Below are 14,082 nucleotides of genomic sequence, written 5' to 3'. Positions count from 1 at the left end.
AAATTTTTTATAAATAAAAAATAATTAATTTTTATTTGTGCAATAATTTTTATAACTAAATGTAGTGTAACAAAATATATATAATATTAATTCTTTTTAAAAAAATTGAAAAAATAATTTCTTTCATTTTAGTCAAATAGCTATTTATTAAAGTGGACAAATTAATTAATTTCTTCTCATATACAGTTTTTTTAAAGACATAAAAGTAATTGACTGGGACATTAGTTGAGATAATTAAAGTTACTATTTCGTTAAATTTTCAATATAAAGAGAAATTCTAGCTAATTTTAGTATAGAAATTTTGAATTTAAAAACATTGATAAAAACTATATTAAATTTTGATTTAGTGGGTCTGTGATATAAATAAGATCAAGAACTAATGTCAGCCACACTACAAAGTTCGGAGACTAAATTGAATAAATCAAAATTTTTAAAATTATATTGAAACATGAATATAATTTCAGAGACCAATAAATATTATCTCTTTGTTGACAAATAAGTTGTTTTAATGGTAATTGATGGGTGAATAAATGCCGATTAAGAATTTCTAAAAAGTATTTTCCAAAATGGCATTGCAAGTACAACCTTAACCGACGAAATTTTCACTATCAATTTAGAATGTGTCATAATTAATAATAAATAACCGAGAGTAGAATCCCGGGTCGTTTCCCTAAGAGTTGACACAAGATGCAAATTATTGGTTAGGATTTTTCTGAATATTTCTTTTTAATTGAGAACAGAAAAATAAATAGCTAGGAATTAAAGCAATGAATAACTAACAAGAGGTGATGAGTATTCAAAATAAAAGGCCTTGGTTAGGGGAGAGAATTGGAGTTTCTATCCTTGTTGTCTTCTCCAAGTGTAAAAGTAAATGTTCATTGCTCCCACTTAGTTATCCTCTAGCAATTGAAAGAAAGTCAAGTGGGTATCACTAACTCTAGTTCACAAGTCCTAGTCACTTCACAGGGAAGGACTAGAGTTGGTGAGAATTAAGCTAGCCAGCAATTTTCAGTTACAGATTACCACTTGGGTATAACAACTCAAGGGGTTCCAATTACTCAACCCCCAATCAAGTTGGGAGCTTACTCCATTAACATGAATGCCATTTTCATAAACACATGGTTGGAGTAAATAAAAGACATAATAATTATGAGAAATTGATTAAATCAAAATTGATACTAACAGTAATTAAAAAGGGTCAAACAAGCGATGAAAATAAACATAAAAATAATTCAATTCATTAATAAAATTCAAAAGTGACAAGATACAAACATGAATTCAAAGCAATCAAATGGAAAAGAGTAATAGAGGTATTAGAGAAGAAAACTATAAGGACAATGACTCCAATTGAAGGTAGTAGCAGCTCTCTCAAGATCCAATTCAAAGCAAAACTAAGAATGTCAAAAACTCTAGAGAGAAGTAGGGGTTTCTCTCACTAGAATTAAAAAATAATCAAAAACTAAAGTAAAAAGTGAAGTGTGTTCAGTCTCAGCTCCATCCTCTACAAGAAAAAGCCTTTTTTTCGACGCCAAAAATCGACGGCTATTTCTGCCGTCGATATTTTTCGACAGCTTGCTGTCAATACTGTCAAAAAAATGTAATTAAAAATAAAATATTAAAATCGACATCCAGGCCGTCGATATTTTTATAATGAATTACCCTTAACATTATTATCGTCACACTGTCGACAAACGAGTAGCGAAAATACTTTTATTTTAAAATCGACGAACATGGCGTCGATTTTGTTTTTTAAAATATCGACAACACTTACCATCGATAAATATAAACGATCTAGATCTTTTTCAAAAGTTAAGCAAACGTTGTAGATTTAAGGTATAAAATAGACGTCTAGAGTGTTATTTTTTTTTTAAAATTGAAATCGACATATTTGCCGTTGATTTTTATCGCTAAAATCACAAATACCCGCGTCCACTCCCTGCATCCAAAGTTCCGAACCCAATTCCTCCAAATTTCCCATTTCATCCCCAAATTTCCCAATCACCAGAAACACAATTCCCCCTTGTTCTACCCCAAATTCACAGTTGCGCCACTGTCATTCTCCACTGCCGTTGTTCCTCTGTCACGGTTACCCCTTCTTCTTCTTTCGTGAACCTCCTTCTCTTCTCTCCTTCACTCACTCCTTCTGTTCACCCACTCTCCACCACCGTCCTCCTCCAGCGACGCCATTTCAGCTGCCGCGCCGCTTCCCCAAGCCCACCTCCAGCTCCCCTGACTGATCCTCCTCCCAGAAACGATTCCGGCATGCTTCGAGGTTTCATTTTTAATTGCCTGATTTTGCATCTTTCATGTTTTATCTGGAATTTTATTATTTGAAGTTATTTATATGAAGTTCGTGACCATGGTTCTATGTTCTATTGTCATCTGAATTCTATGTTTATGTATATATTGTTCCGTATAATTGAAAAAAAAAATTAGATAGTTTAGTAGTTGCTGTTTCTATCTTGTTTGGTGTTGGTTCCAATTGAGTGATATAAGATGAAAAAAGTCCATGGGGAGTTTATTAAGTATGATACACCATAAGGCCTAACACTTGTGGTAGCTCATTAAGATTTAGGCACATTTAGGGATTGTTAAGGGTTAGTTAAGAATTATGGAGATAAAGAAGGACTTGTTATCATTATGATCAAGACATTGTGAGAAATTTATTGGTGAATTCAGAATATGTTTTAGTAGAGTTTGCAACCAATTCGAAGAGGTTGTGTAGTTTAGGACCTTAGGTTCATGAAATCAATTTGATATTTGAGGCACAGATTTTAGGTGGTTTCATTTTAGATGTATGTGTGAATAATTACTTGGAATAATGACATTTTTGTGCGAACTAATGGAATCGTGACCTTGTAAAATATAGGTTACCGAATTTGGTTTAAAGAAAAACATTGAGCTAACCTTTTGGTCGCTAATGTCCGGGTTTAGCTAGGCTTAACCTCTTTTTCTTTTTGCTTTCCATGATTTGCATTTTCTCTCTACAAACAGAACATCACACAGTATCTAGTATTAAGATGCCTGGTGTAAGAAAAACCATTCTTCATTGTTCATTTGTTCTCATAGATTGCACTAATTCAAAGTATATAAAATTATAATATTTTAAATAAAGGAATATGCATGGAAAACTATAGCTAAAGAAATTTCTTACATGGGATGTATAGCTCATTTATTTATATATTTTGTTCTCTTATTTCTTTATTGAAGTTTTATCCATGCCTTAATATTTTCGAAAAGCATGTTATGTGTTGACTTTACTGATTTATGTGCTATTTTCGTTGGCTAACAAAAGTTTTACTTGATAAATTTTATATTTATTAGGCTAATAGGGGATTTAGACTTTGTGATTTTAGTGAGTTCAACAAAAAAAAACTATTCACATGGTTTCTGCTTTCTGTAGAGAATATACTAATGAAACAGAAGTTCAGGCCCTCCAAGTACAGAAGAAGTTGGGATATAGTCACAAAATGTGGTCCTCTCTTGGCATCCTATCCCTTTATTTAAGAGATTATGTGATATCTGCAACATAAGAAGTAACCCATTAAATCATCCTTGTATTTAACCATTTATTAGCTTCTCAGCTGTCTCTTCTTAAAGGTGGCATCAGTCTTTGGCAAGAACTCTCAAATTTCAAGTAACCTTTCATAAACACAAGGAAGACAATACCGTGTAAATATTTGTTCATATGTTCAATCTACCTATTTTAGTTTGTCAGCATATAATTTGGAACTTTTCAAAGCCAAACATTTTGATTTCTTTGCTTTTGGAGTAGGGTGGAGAATATAGTTCAACTCTAACTTACCTTAATGAAAATTTAATATAAAAAGAATGATTCATGCCTCATATTACATAGTTATTCATGCCTCATGTCTGTTTCAATTTGATGAAGTCAGCTAGAAACATTTCTTTCAATTTTATTGTTATACTTTCATGTTTTGTTTCTTTAGGCATTTGTTACCTCCATTAACCTTCATGTGGCATTTTACTTCTCTACAAGGTAAAACATTGGGTTCAGTAGGGACTTCATCTGCCCAGGTATATTACTTTCTCAATCTTATTGCTTTTCAGAGGTTCTTTTTTGCCCTTGTTCTTTGAATTAGCTAGTGTTTGTGCATGCGTGTGACAGGCTGCCAGCAATCCATGTTATGTCAGAAGAATAAAAAAATACAAGGTAAAAAGTAAAAAAGTACATTGAAGAGAGTAATTATAGCTACGACTATATATATATGTGTGTGTGAAATATCAGAATGAAGACTAGAAGGGCATATAACAATGAAAAAGAAAAACTTTTTATGTGGCCCATGCAACTTGATATTTATTTATTTTTTATTTCTTAACTTGATATTTATTTATTAATATGAATTTTGAATAATTGTGATTGTGGATGAATAATAATAATAATGGGGTAGAGAGGAGGCCTGGTGTGGAAAATTGTGATTCACACTTTTCACATCTCCGCACAACTAACCAGCAGGTGTACTGGGTCGTCCAAGTAATAAACCTTACGTGAGTAAGGGTCGATCCCATGGAGATTGTCGGCTTGAAGCAAGCTATGGTCATCCTTGTAAATCTCAGTCAGACGGATTCAAAATGGTTATGAGGTTTTGATAATTAAAAGATAAATAAAACAGAAAATAAGATAAAGGTACTTATGTAATTCATTGGTGCAAATTTCAGATAAGCGTTTGGAGATGCTTTGTTGCTTCTGAACATTTTCTTTCCAATTGCCTTCTTCCAACCATGCCTTCTCCTTCCATGGCAAGCTGTAAGATCCTCTCAGTGAAAATGGTCCTCTACGGTTTCTGCACGGCTAATCAACTGTCGGATTTCTCGTCTCGGATGAAAAATACTAGGCACAGCTACCGCATGGCTAATCATCTGTCGGTTCCCGCTAGCGTCGGAATAGGATCCATTGATCCTTTTGCACACTGTCACTGCGCCCAACATTCGCAGGTTTGAAGCTCGTCACAGTCATCCCTTCTCAGATCCTACTCGGAATACCACAGACAAGGTTTAGACTTTCTGGATCCCAGGAATGCTGCCAATGGTTTTAGCGTATACCACGAAGATACTAATCTCACGGACTCGGTCCGTGTATTAGATACCCAAGAGATACGCACTCAAGCTGTTGCCCAATGACTACGTTGAGCACAGATAGAACGAAAGTGGTCGTTAGGCACGCGTTCATAGAATTGAGAATAATGATGAGTGTCACAGATCATATCATTCTCTAGATTAAAGTACAAGTGAGTATCTTAGAGAAGAAGTAGGTGTGAATTGAGAGAAAAACAGTAGTAATTGCATTAATTCATGAAGAACAGCAGAGCTCCACACCTTAATCTATGTGGTGTAGAAACTCCACCGTAGAAAATACATAAGTGAAAAGAGGTCTAGGCATGGGTGTGAGGCCAGCCTCCAAACATGTACAATCGCCTAAGCTAGATCAAAGATCCCTCTAAAATAAATCTCTAAAAGTAGTTTTTATACTAAACTAGTAACCTAGGTTTACAGAAAATGAGTAACTAAGTGTAGATTGTGTAGAAATCCACATCCGGGGCCCACTTGGTGTGTGCTTGGGCTGAGCATTGAAGCTTTCACGTGCATAGGCTGTTCTTAGAGTTAAACGCCAGCTTGGGTGCCAGTTTGGGCATTTTATGCCAGAAATCTCTGGTGGGCGTTTGGACGCCAGTTTGGGTCATCAAATCTCGAAAAAACTGGACTATTATATATTGCTGGAAAGCCCAAGATGTCTACTTTCCAACTCAATTGAGAACGTGCCAATTAGACTTCTGTAGCTCCAGAAAATCCACTTCGAGTACAGGAAGGTCAGAATCTAACAGCATTTGCAGTCCTTTTTTAGCCTCTGAATCAGATTTTTGCTCAGGTTCCTCAATTTTAGCCAGAAAATACCTGAAATCATAGAAAAATACACAAACTCATAGTAAAGTCCAAAAATGTGAATTTTGAATAAAAACTAATAAAAATATAATAAAAAGTGACTAAAACATACTAAAAACTATGTAAAAACAATGCCAAAAAGGGTATAAATTATTCGCTCATCACAACACCAAACTTATATTGTTGCTTGTCCCCAAGCAACTACAAACAAAATAGGATAAAAAGAAGAGAAAATATAATAAATTCCGAATATCAATGAAGCTAATTTCCAATTAGATGAACGGGGCTAGTGGTTTTTTGCTTCTGAACAGTTTTGGCATCTCACTTTATCATTTGAAGTTCAGAATGATTGGCACCTATAGGAACTCAGAATTCAGATAGTGTTATTGATTTTCCTAGTTCAGTATGTTGATTTTTGAACACAGCTACTTTATGAGTCTTGGCCGTGACCCTAAGCATTTTGTTTTCCAGTATTACCACCGGATACATAAATGCCACAGACACATAACTGGGTGAACCTTTTTAGATTGTGACTTAGCTTTGCTAGAGTCCCCAGTTAGAGGTATCCAGAGCTCTTAAGCACACTCTTTACTTTGGACCACGACTTTAACTGCTCAGTCTCAAGCTTTTCACTTGACACCTTCACGCCACAAGCACATGCTTAGGGACAGCTTGATTTAGCTGCTTAGGCCAGGATTTTATTCCTTTGGGCCCTCCTATCCATTAATGCTCAAAGTCTTGGATCCCTTTTTACCATTGCCTTTTGGTTTAAAGGGTTATTGGCTTTTTCTGCTTGCTTTTTCTTTCTCTTTCTCTTTTTTTTGCCCCTTTTTTTTTGCAAGCTTTTGTTCTTCACTGCTTTTTCTTGCTTCAAGAATCAATTTTATGATTTTTCAGATTATCAATAACATTTATCCTTTTTCATTATTCTTTCAAGAGCCAACAATTTTAACATTCATAAACAACAATATGAAAAATATGCACTGTTCAAGCATTCATTCAGAAAACAAAAAGTATTGCCACCACCTCAAAATAATTAGATTATTTTCAAGATATAATTCGAAATTCATGTACTTCTTTTTCTTTTTCAGAAAACATTTTTCATTTAAGAAAGGTGAAGGATTTATAGGACATTCATAGCTTTAAGACATAGACACTAAACACTAATGATCATGTAATAAAGACACAAACATAGATAAAACATAAAGCATGGAAATCAAAAAATAGAAAATAAGAACAAGAAAATTAAAGAACGGGTCCACCTTAGTGATGGCGGCTAGTTCTTCCTCTTGAAGATCCTATGGAGTGCTTGAGCTCCTCTATGTCTCTTCCTTGCCTTTGTTGCTCCTCTCTCATGGCCTTTTGGTTCTCTCTTATTTCATGGAGGATGATGGAGTGCTCTTGGTGCTCCATTGTTAGTTGCTCCATGTTAGAACTCAAATCTCCTAAAGAGGTGTTGAGTTGCTCCCAATAGTTATGTGGAGGAAAATGCATCCCTTGAGGCATCTCAGAGATTTCTTGATGAGGAATTTTCTCATGCTCTTGTTGAAGTCCATGAGTGGACTTTCTTGTTTGCTCCATCCTCTTTTTAGTGATGGGCTTGTCCTCTTCAATGAGGATGTCTTCCTCTATGACAACTCCAGTTGAATTGCATAGGTGACAGATGAGATGGGGAAAGGCTAACCTTGCCAAAGTGGAGGGCTTGTCAGCCACCTTGTATAGTTCTAGAGATATGATCTCATGAACTTCTACTTCCTCTCCAATCATGATACTATGGATCATGATAGCCCGGTCCACAGTAACTTCAGACCGGTTGCTAGTAGGAATGATAGAGCGTTGGATGAACTCCAACCATCCCCTAGCCACGGGTTTGAGGTCAGGCCTTCTCAATTGAACCGGCTTGCCTCTTGAGTCTCTCTTCCATTGAGCTCCTTCCACACAGATGTCCATGAGGACTTGGTCCAACTTTTGATCAAATTTGACTCTTCTAGTGAAAGGATGAGGGTCTCCTCTCATTATTGGCAAGTTGAATGCCAACCTTACAGTTTCTGGACTGAAATCCAAGTATTTTCCCCGAAGCATTGTGAGCCAATTCTTTGGGTTCGGGTTCACACCTTGGTTATGGTTCCTAGTGATCCATGCATTAGCATATAACTCTTGAACCATTAAGATTCCGACTTGTTGGATGGGGTTGGTGAGAGTTTCCCAACCTCTTCTTCGAATCCCACATTGGATCTCCGGATATTCACTCTTTTTTAGCATGAAGGGGACCTCAGGGATCACCTTTTTCTTGGCCACAACTTCATAGAAGTGGTCTTGATGCACTTTTGAGATGAATCTTTCCATCTCCCATGACTCAGAGGTGGAAGCAATTGCCTTCCCTTTCCTCTTTCTAGAGGTTTCTCCAGCCTTAAGTTCCATTAATGGTTATGGAAAAACAAAAAGCAGAGCTTTTTCCATACCAAACTTAGAAGATTTGTTTGTCCTCGAGCAAAAGAAGAAAGAAATGAGGAGAAAAAGAAGAAATGGAGGAGATAGAGTGGAGGAGTGGTTCTGGCAAAAGGGGTATAAGTGTGTAAGATGTGTGAAATTGAAGGTGGTAAGGAAAGGTATTTATAGGGTAAGAGAGAGGGGGAATTCGGTTATGAAGGGGTGGGTTTGGGAGGGAAATAGTTTGAATTTGGATGGTGAGGTAGGTGGGATTTTATGATGGATGGATGTGAGTGGTGAAGAGAGTATAGAGAAGAGCGTAGGATTTGATAGGTGAATGGTGTTTGGGGAAGAGGTATTGATTGGATTGGTCAAGGGTATTTGGGACGTATACCACGAAGATACTAATCTCACGGACTCGGTCCGTGTATTAGATACCCAGGAGATACGCACTCAAGCTGTCGCCCAATGACTATGTTGAGCTCAGATAGAACGGAAGTGGTTGTCAGGCACGCGTTCATAGAATTGAGAATAATGATGAGTGTCATGGATCATATCATTCTTCATATTGAAGTACAAGTGAGTATCTTAGAGAAGAAGTAGGCGTGAATTGAGAGAAAAACAGTAGTAATTGCATTAATTCATGAAGAACAGCAGAGCTCCGCACCTTAATATATGGGGTGTAGAAACTCCACCGTAGAAAATACATAAGTGAAAAGAGGTCTAGGCATGGCCGTGAGGCCAGCCTCCAAACGTGTACAATTGCCTAAGCTAGATCAAAGATCCCTCTAAAATAAATTTCTAACAGTAGTTTTTATACTAAACTAGTAACCTAGGTTTACAGAAAATGAGTAACTACCTGCAGATAGTGCAGAAATTCACTTCTGGGGCCCACTTGGTGTGTGCTTAGGCTGAGCATTGAAGCTTTCACGTGCATAGGCTGTTCTTGGAGTTAAACGCCAGCTTGGGTGCCAGTTTGGGCGTTTAACTCCAATTCTGGTGCCAGTTTGGGCATTTTACGCCAGAAATCTCTGGTGGGCGTTTGGACGCATGTTTGGGCCATTAAATCTCGAGCAAAGTATGGACTATTATATATTTATGGAAAGCCCAAGACGTCTACTTTCCAATGCAATTGAGAGCAATCCAATTGGGATTCTGTAACTCCAGAAAATTTACTTCGAGTGCAGGAGGGTCAGAATCCAACAGCATCTGCAGTCCTTTTTCAGCCTCTGAATCAGATTTTTGCTGAGGTTCCTCGATTTCAGCCAGAAAATACCTGAAATCACAGAAAAATACACAAACTCATAGTAAAGTCTAGAAATGTGAATTTTGAATAAAAACTAATAAAAATATAATAGAAAGTGACTAAAACATACTAAAAACTATGTAAAAATAATACCAAAAAGGATATAAATTATCCGCTCATCAAGGCCCAAGGAAGCAAATTGAAGAGACACACTTTCTCTCTCAATAATCATATAACATGCATGTGTGGTCCTTCACTAGTTATTCATTCAACGCTCCAATTTCAATCATGTCTTCTAAACAAATGCTTTTCTTTTTCTTGTCAATTTCAATCATGTCTTCTAAACAAATGCTTTTCTTTTTCTTGTCTTCAAAAGATACATTAAAAATCATCAAATTCAAAATTAAATTATTAATAAATAAACAATAAAATAATTCAACTATATAGCTACAGTAAATTATTTTGTCAGATGCTGTTGTGATCCAAAATTTTGAATAATATAAGAATTTATATACCATGTGATGTGCCAATTTCTCTCTTGATCTGTCTCTTACTATAAGAATTACTAGGTCATGGAAACCAAATGATTAATACTAACGTGCCCTTTACTAGCCAGTTATAATCACATAGCTATATGCAATTACATTGACCAAAAATCTCTTCCATTACTACAAGCTGCCATATTATACTATTTCACACACGCATAAAAATACAAGCTGCCATATTATATAGGAGAATTTTTCTTTTGGTGAAAAGTTAATTTCATTGAAGAGACAAGTTTTTAATTAAAAAATAATTTTTACTCTATTAAAACCTAATTTCAATGTGTACAGGATATGGTTGGTAGAGACGGAGATCGCGATCGTGGCCGTGGCCGAGGCCGAGGCCAAAAGGGTGATCCAGCTACTGTACATATCTTTGGTAAAGACACAGAACGTGGCCGTGGCCGAGGCCGAAAGGGGAGGCCTAGGCTTTCTACCGGTTGCCCACTTGACTTACATGCAGATCCATACACTCGTTGGGTCATCAGGAGGCACGACTGTTCCGACTAGTGGGAGATCGCCACCTATTGCTACTACTATCCCCTCTCGTCAGAAGCCTCAGATACACATGATGCCTACTCCGGGTGCACCAAGATCATGCGCTCAACAAGCCAATGAGCATCCCAACACTGCCTCACATAGTGTGCAGAGTGATCCAGCTATCGTAACTCCCAATCGAGCAAGATCTTGTGGGAAAAAACAAACCACATCTACTGGTACCCAAGATACTCAGGGTCCAAGAACATCCACTGCCATTGGTCACTTCATCACAAGTGATCCTAAGCTTAGATATGATGGTGCCAAATGGTTTGTTATTTGCTTTAAATTTTATGAATAGCATGTCTCATTTTTATGAAATAATATGTCTTTATAATTAGTTAGAATCTAGGCTAGCTGATATAAAGTTCTGCTAATCATTGGCCAAGAAATATACACAATAATCCCTCTGATCTCCTCTTTTAGTTTAACTTAATGTTGGTGGTAGGTTAGATATATAGATATTGATGATATAAGCTAATGTCCCTTTCTATATATTATGAGATTTTATTGTGAGAACTTGCCGGGACCTCACTTTTTTACTAGAAATTCAAGAGTCTTCTTCCAAACTTAAAAGCTGTTTTTCATTTTTCTTTTTCAATTACACTATTCCTATGATTATGAAAATTGCCTATCACACTGAACTGATATACCTTGGAATTATTGATGTAGTTGGCACCCACCAAAGCCTGGCTTGAAGCGCATTTCTCAGGTTTTTAAGGAAAATTACAAGTCTTGGCAGAGTTTTGATGAGGCAGATGATGATACTCGAAAAATATGGTGGACAGAATGGAGGGTAAATTTTATCGATCTTATTTTACGTATTTCACAATCTTATATATTATAGTATGTTATATAATAGCAAGATGTTATTTTTTTTTAAAAATATAAATGCTTTGATATTCTTGATACGGAAGAGGATGACATTTATCAAGCTTGGAGGTTTAGGGCAGCCAAGCGCCTACGAGGTATGCTCCATGCCATTCGCAAAAAAGGAGCCCGTCCATATTGGATCCCACCAGAAGTTCTTGGTGAATTGATGAGACGTTGGGACACTGATGCCTATAGGCAATTACAGGCAAGAAATACAGCTGCTAGAAAATCAACTCGAGGTACCTCTCTTCACACTGCAGGAGGCACCACCTTTCCAGAAACGAGGTTACGCTTGGTAAGTTTTTTATCGACTCAAATTGTTATCACCTGCATTTATAATTAGATATGAGATTGAAATGATTTAGAATCTGGTTTGTTGATATTTATGAATACTTCTTACAAAAAATATGTAATCTGGTTTGATGCACTGTTTTTCTCATTGTTCCTTAGTATGTTTGTCCTAGCTTGAACAACTAGCTGAAGTAAGATTTTTATTGGAGAGACACATTCTTGTTCTATTTAATTTTTTGATGGATTTTGAGAGATAGAAATAATGACATCTACAATTAAAGATTATAAATAATGTTATATGTATGAATAGGCCTACCTGGTCTCACTGTTTTGTGAAGTTCCGAGATATTCATGCCAAAATAAAATCTATTATCGAGGAATCTAGAATCAATTGACTAGTTTAAAAGCAATGAACCTGTTGTGTGTAATAAATGGTACCTTCTTAATTAAGAATGAGTTGGGAAGTTAGTCAACACTCATGGAGAAAGCTTCATGTCATATGCAGCATCTTACGGCTTCTGTTGCCTTAAACTGAAACATCATTGACATTTGTGATTTGAGTATTATTTTTGGTGGAGATTGTGTTAGGTGACATGAAATGGAAACATACTCAGGTAATCATTGTGTTATATATATACATATTATTTATCTTGGTTATTATGAACACAAATGCATACAGATCCCTTGATTGTTTCCTTTTTGCTGATTGTTCTAATCTGCCTAATTACGCAAGAACCTTATTTGACTAGTAATAATGCAAAAATTGAGTTTTTTTCTAAACCTTGACAATAATATCAACTTCTTTCTTTTGATTATAACTTATATTATGTAGAATCAATCGCTTGGAAGACCATCGCGTATGGATGAGTTTTTTGAGCACACCCATACTCACAAAGAGGATAGGACTCAATGGGTTGATGAACACTCCCGAATGGCAAAGGTAACTTACATATTTTCATTGTAATTTCTTTTTGTGTAACTTAGAATGTGCAAAATGAAATGACTTAATGCTTTCCTTTATTGTAATTTTGGACTTATTTTTGTCACATATTTTCTTAACTTTTGCATTATTATTGATACTTAAAGTAGTTTACCAATCATTGTAGGAGACATTTCAAGAGCGCATGTTTCAGGCTGAGCAAGAGCGACAGGCTGCTATAGAGGCTGGTGTAACTGATCCACCGCCTGTCTCTGAGGAAAGCATATGGATTGAGACAGTGGGTGGAAAACGAAAAGGTAGGGTATATAGCATAGGTGAGGTAAGGAATTCTTCCATGGTGCGACCCCGAGTTGATGGGCCAACCACGACCACCATCACTGATATTTTGGATCTTAGAGAATAAATCATAATACTCAAAGGGAAAAAAGAGAGTGGCAACAGACGGTTGAATCCTTGCGTGAGGATCTCAACACCTGTAACTCACAGATGGATCGGTTTAGTCATCAACTTAGCAGCTTGACTGAGTATGTAAGGGCCATGGGTCCTAGTAGTTCTGGATCACATGTCCCTACACCTCCTCTTTTTACTTTTCCAAGCTCCTAGAAAAGTGCAGCCCCAGGAAAAAAACTCCACCTATCTTGCATCCCCCAGGACAGTCACAGGGCGCTCATATGGAGGATAATTCTGACGATCTCGATGACTCAGATGAGGACTATTTAGATGAGTACGAGTAGGATTATTTACTTTGTTTTGAATATTTTGTATTATTAATGGAGTTTAGTAACTTATCTTGTTTTAAATCTTTAAGTTAGAGGATTAGTTATTATTGTTTTGATAAGTATGTAAACTCATTATTTAATATTTATTATAAATTTTATTTTTGTATTTAAAAGTTTATTTGTCTCATTATTTAATATTTAATTGACTATTTTTTTAAAATAATAAAAAAAACTTCTCTGAGGAAAGCATATGGATTGAGACAGTGGGTGGAAAACGAAAAGGTAGGGTATATAGCATAGGTGAGGTAAGGAATTCTTCCATGGTGCGACCCCGAGTTGATGGGCCAACCACGACCACCATCACTGATATTTTGGATCTTAGAGAATAAATCATAATACTCAAAGGGAAAAAAGAGAGTGGCAACAGACGGTTGAATCCTTGCGTGAGGATCTCAACACCTGTAACTCACAGATGGATCGGTTTAGTCATCAACTTAGCAGCTTGACTGAGTATGTAAGGGCCATGGGTCCTAGTAGTTCTGGATCACATGTCCCTACACCTCCTCTTTTTACTTTTCCAAGCTCCTAGAAAAGTGCAGCCCC

At 36.3% G+C, this 14,082-nt stretch overlaps 1 protein-coding gene across 8 annotated transcripts; it reads left to right on the top strand.

The window, feature by feature from the left end:
• Positions 1,925-13,530, top strand: LOC107639193. Of its 8 annotated transcripts, none has more exons than XM_021121017.1 (8): positions 1,925-2,272; positions 3,404-3,536; positions 4,001-4,038; positions 4,130-4,174; positions 10,411-10,926; positions 11,329-11,452; positions 12,653-12,760; positions 12,927-13,530. In XM_021121017.1, the coding sequence occupies exons 5-8, from the start codon at positions 10,577-10,579 to the stop codon at positions 13,161-13,163; spliced, it is 819 nt and encodes a 272-aa protein (XP_020976676.1). In that variant the 5' UTR covers positions 1,925-2,272; positions 3,404-3,536; positions 4,001-4,038; positions 4,130-4,174; positions 10,411-10,576; the 3' UTR covers positions 13,164-13,530. The 8 variants fall into 8 exon arrangements, with proteins under 8 accessions (XP_020976676.1, XP_016198132.1, XP_020976679.1 ...); XM_016342646.2 differs by having other exon boundaries at positions 3,404-3,672; positions 3,951-4,038; XM_021121020.1 differs by lacking the exon at positions 4,130-4,174.

Source organism: Arachis ipaensis, chromosome B04 (genome assembly GCF_000816755.2).
Source record: "Arachis ipaensis cultivar K30076 chromosome B04, Araip1.1, whole genome shotgun sequence".
Classification (NCBI taxonomy): domain Eukaryota; kingdom Viridiplantae; phylum Streptophyta; class Magnoliopsida; order Fabales; family Fabaceae; genus Arachis; species Arachis ipaensis.
Note: the sequence above shows the minus strand (reverse complement) of the source record. Positions and strands in the feature narration are given on the sequence as shown.

What these genes read in the sequence shown, in the direction of transcription:
- LOC107639193 (XM_021121020.1), top strand. Translation starts at nt 10,577, where the DNA reads ATGCAGATCCATACACTCGTTGGGTCATCAGGAGGCACGACTGTTCCG. An exon ending in TATGGTGGACAGAATGGAGG is followed by an intron (nt 11,453 to 12,652) that starts GTAAATTTTATC and finishes TATATTATGTAG; the next exon opens with AATCAATCGCTTGGAAGACC. An exon ending in AACACTCCCGAATGGCAAAG is followed by an intron (nt 12,761 to 12,926) that starts GTAACTTACATA and finishes CAATCATTGTAG; the next exon opens with GAGACATTTCAAGAGCGCAT.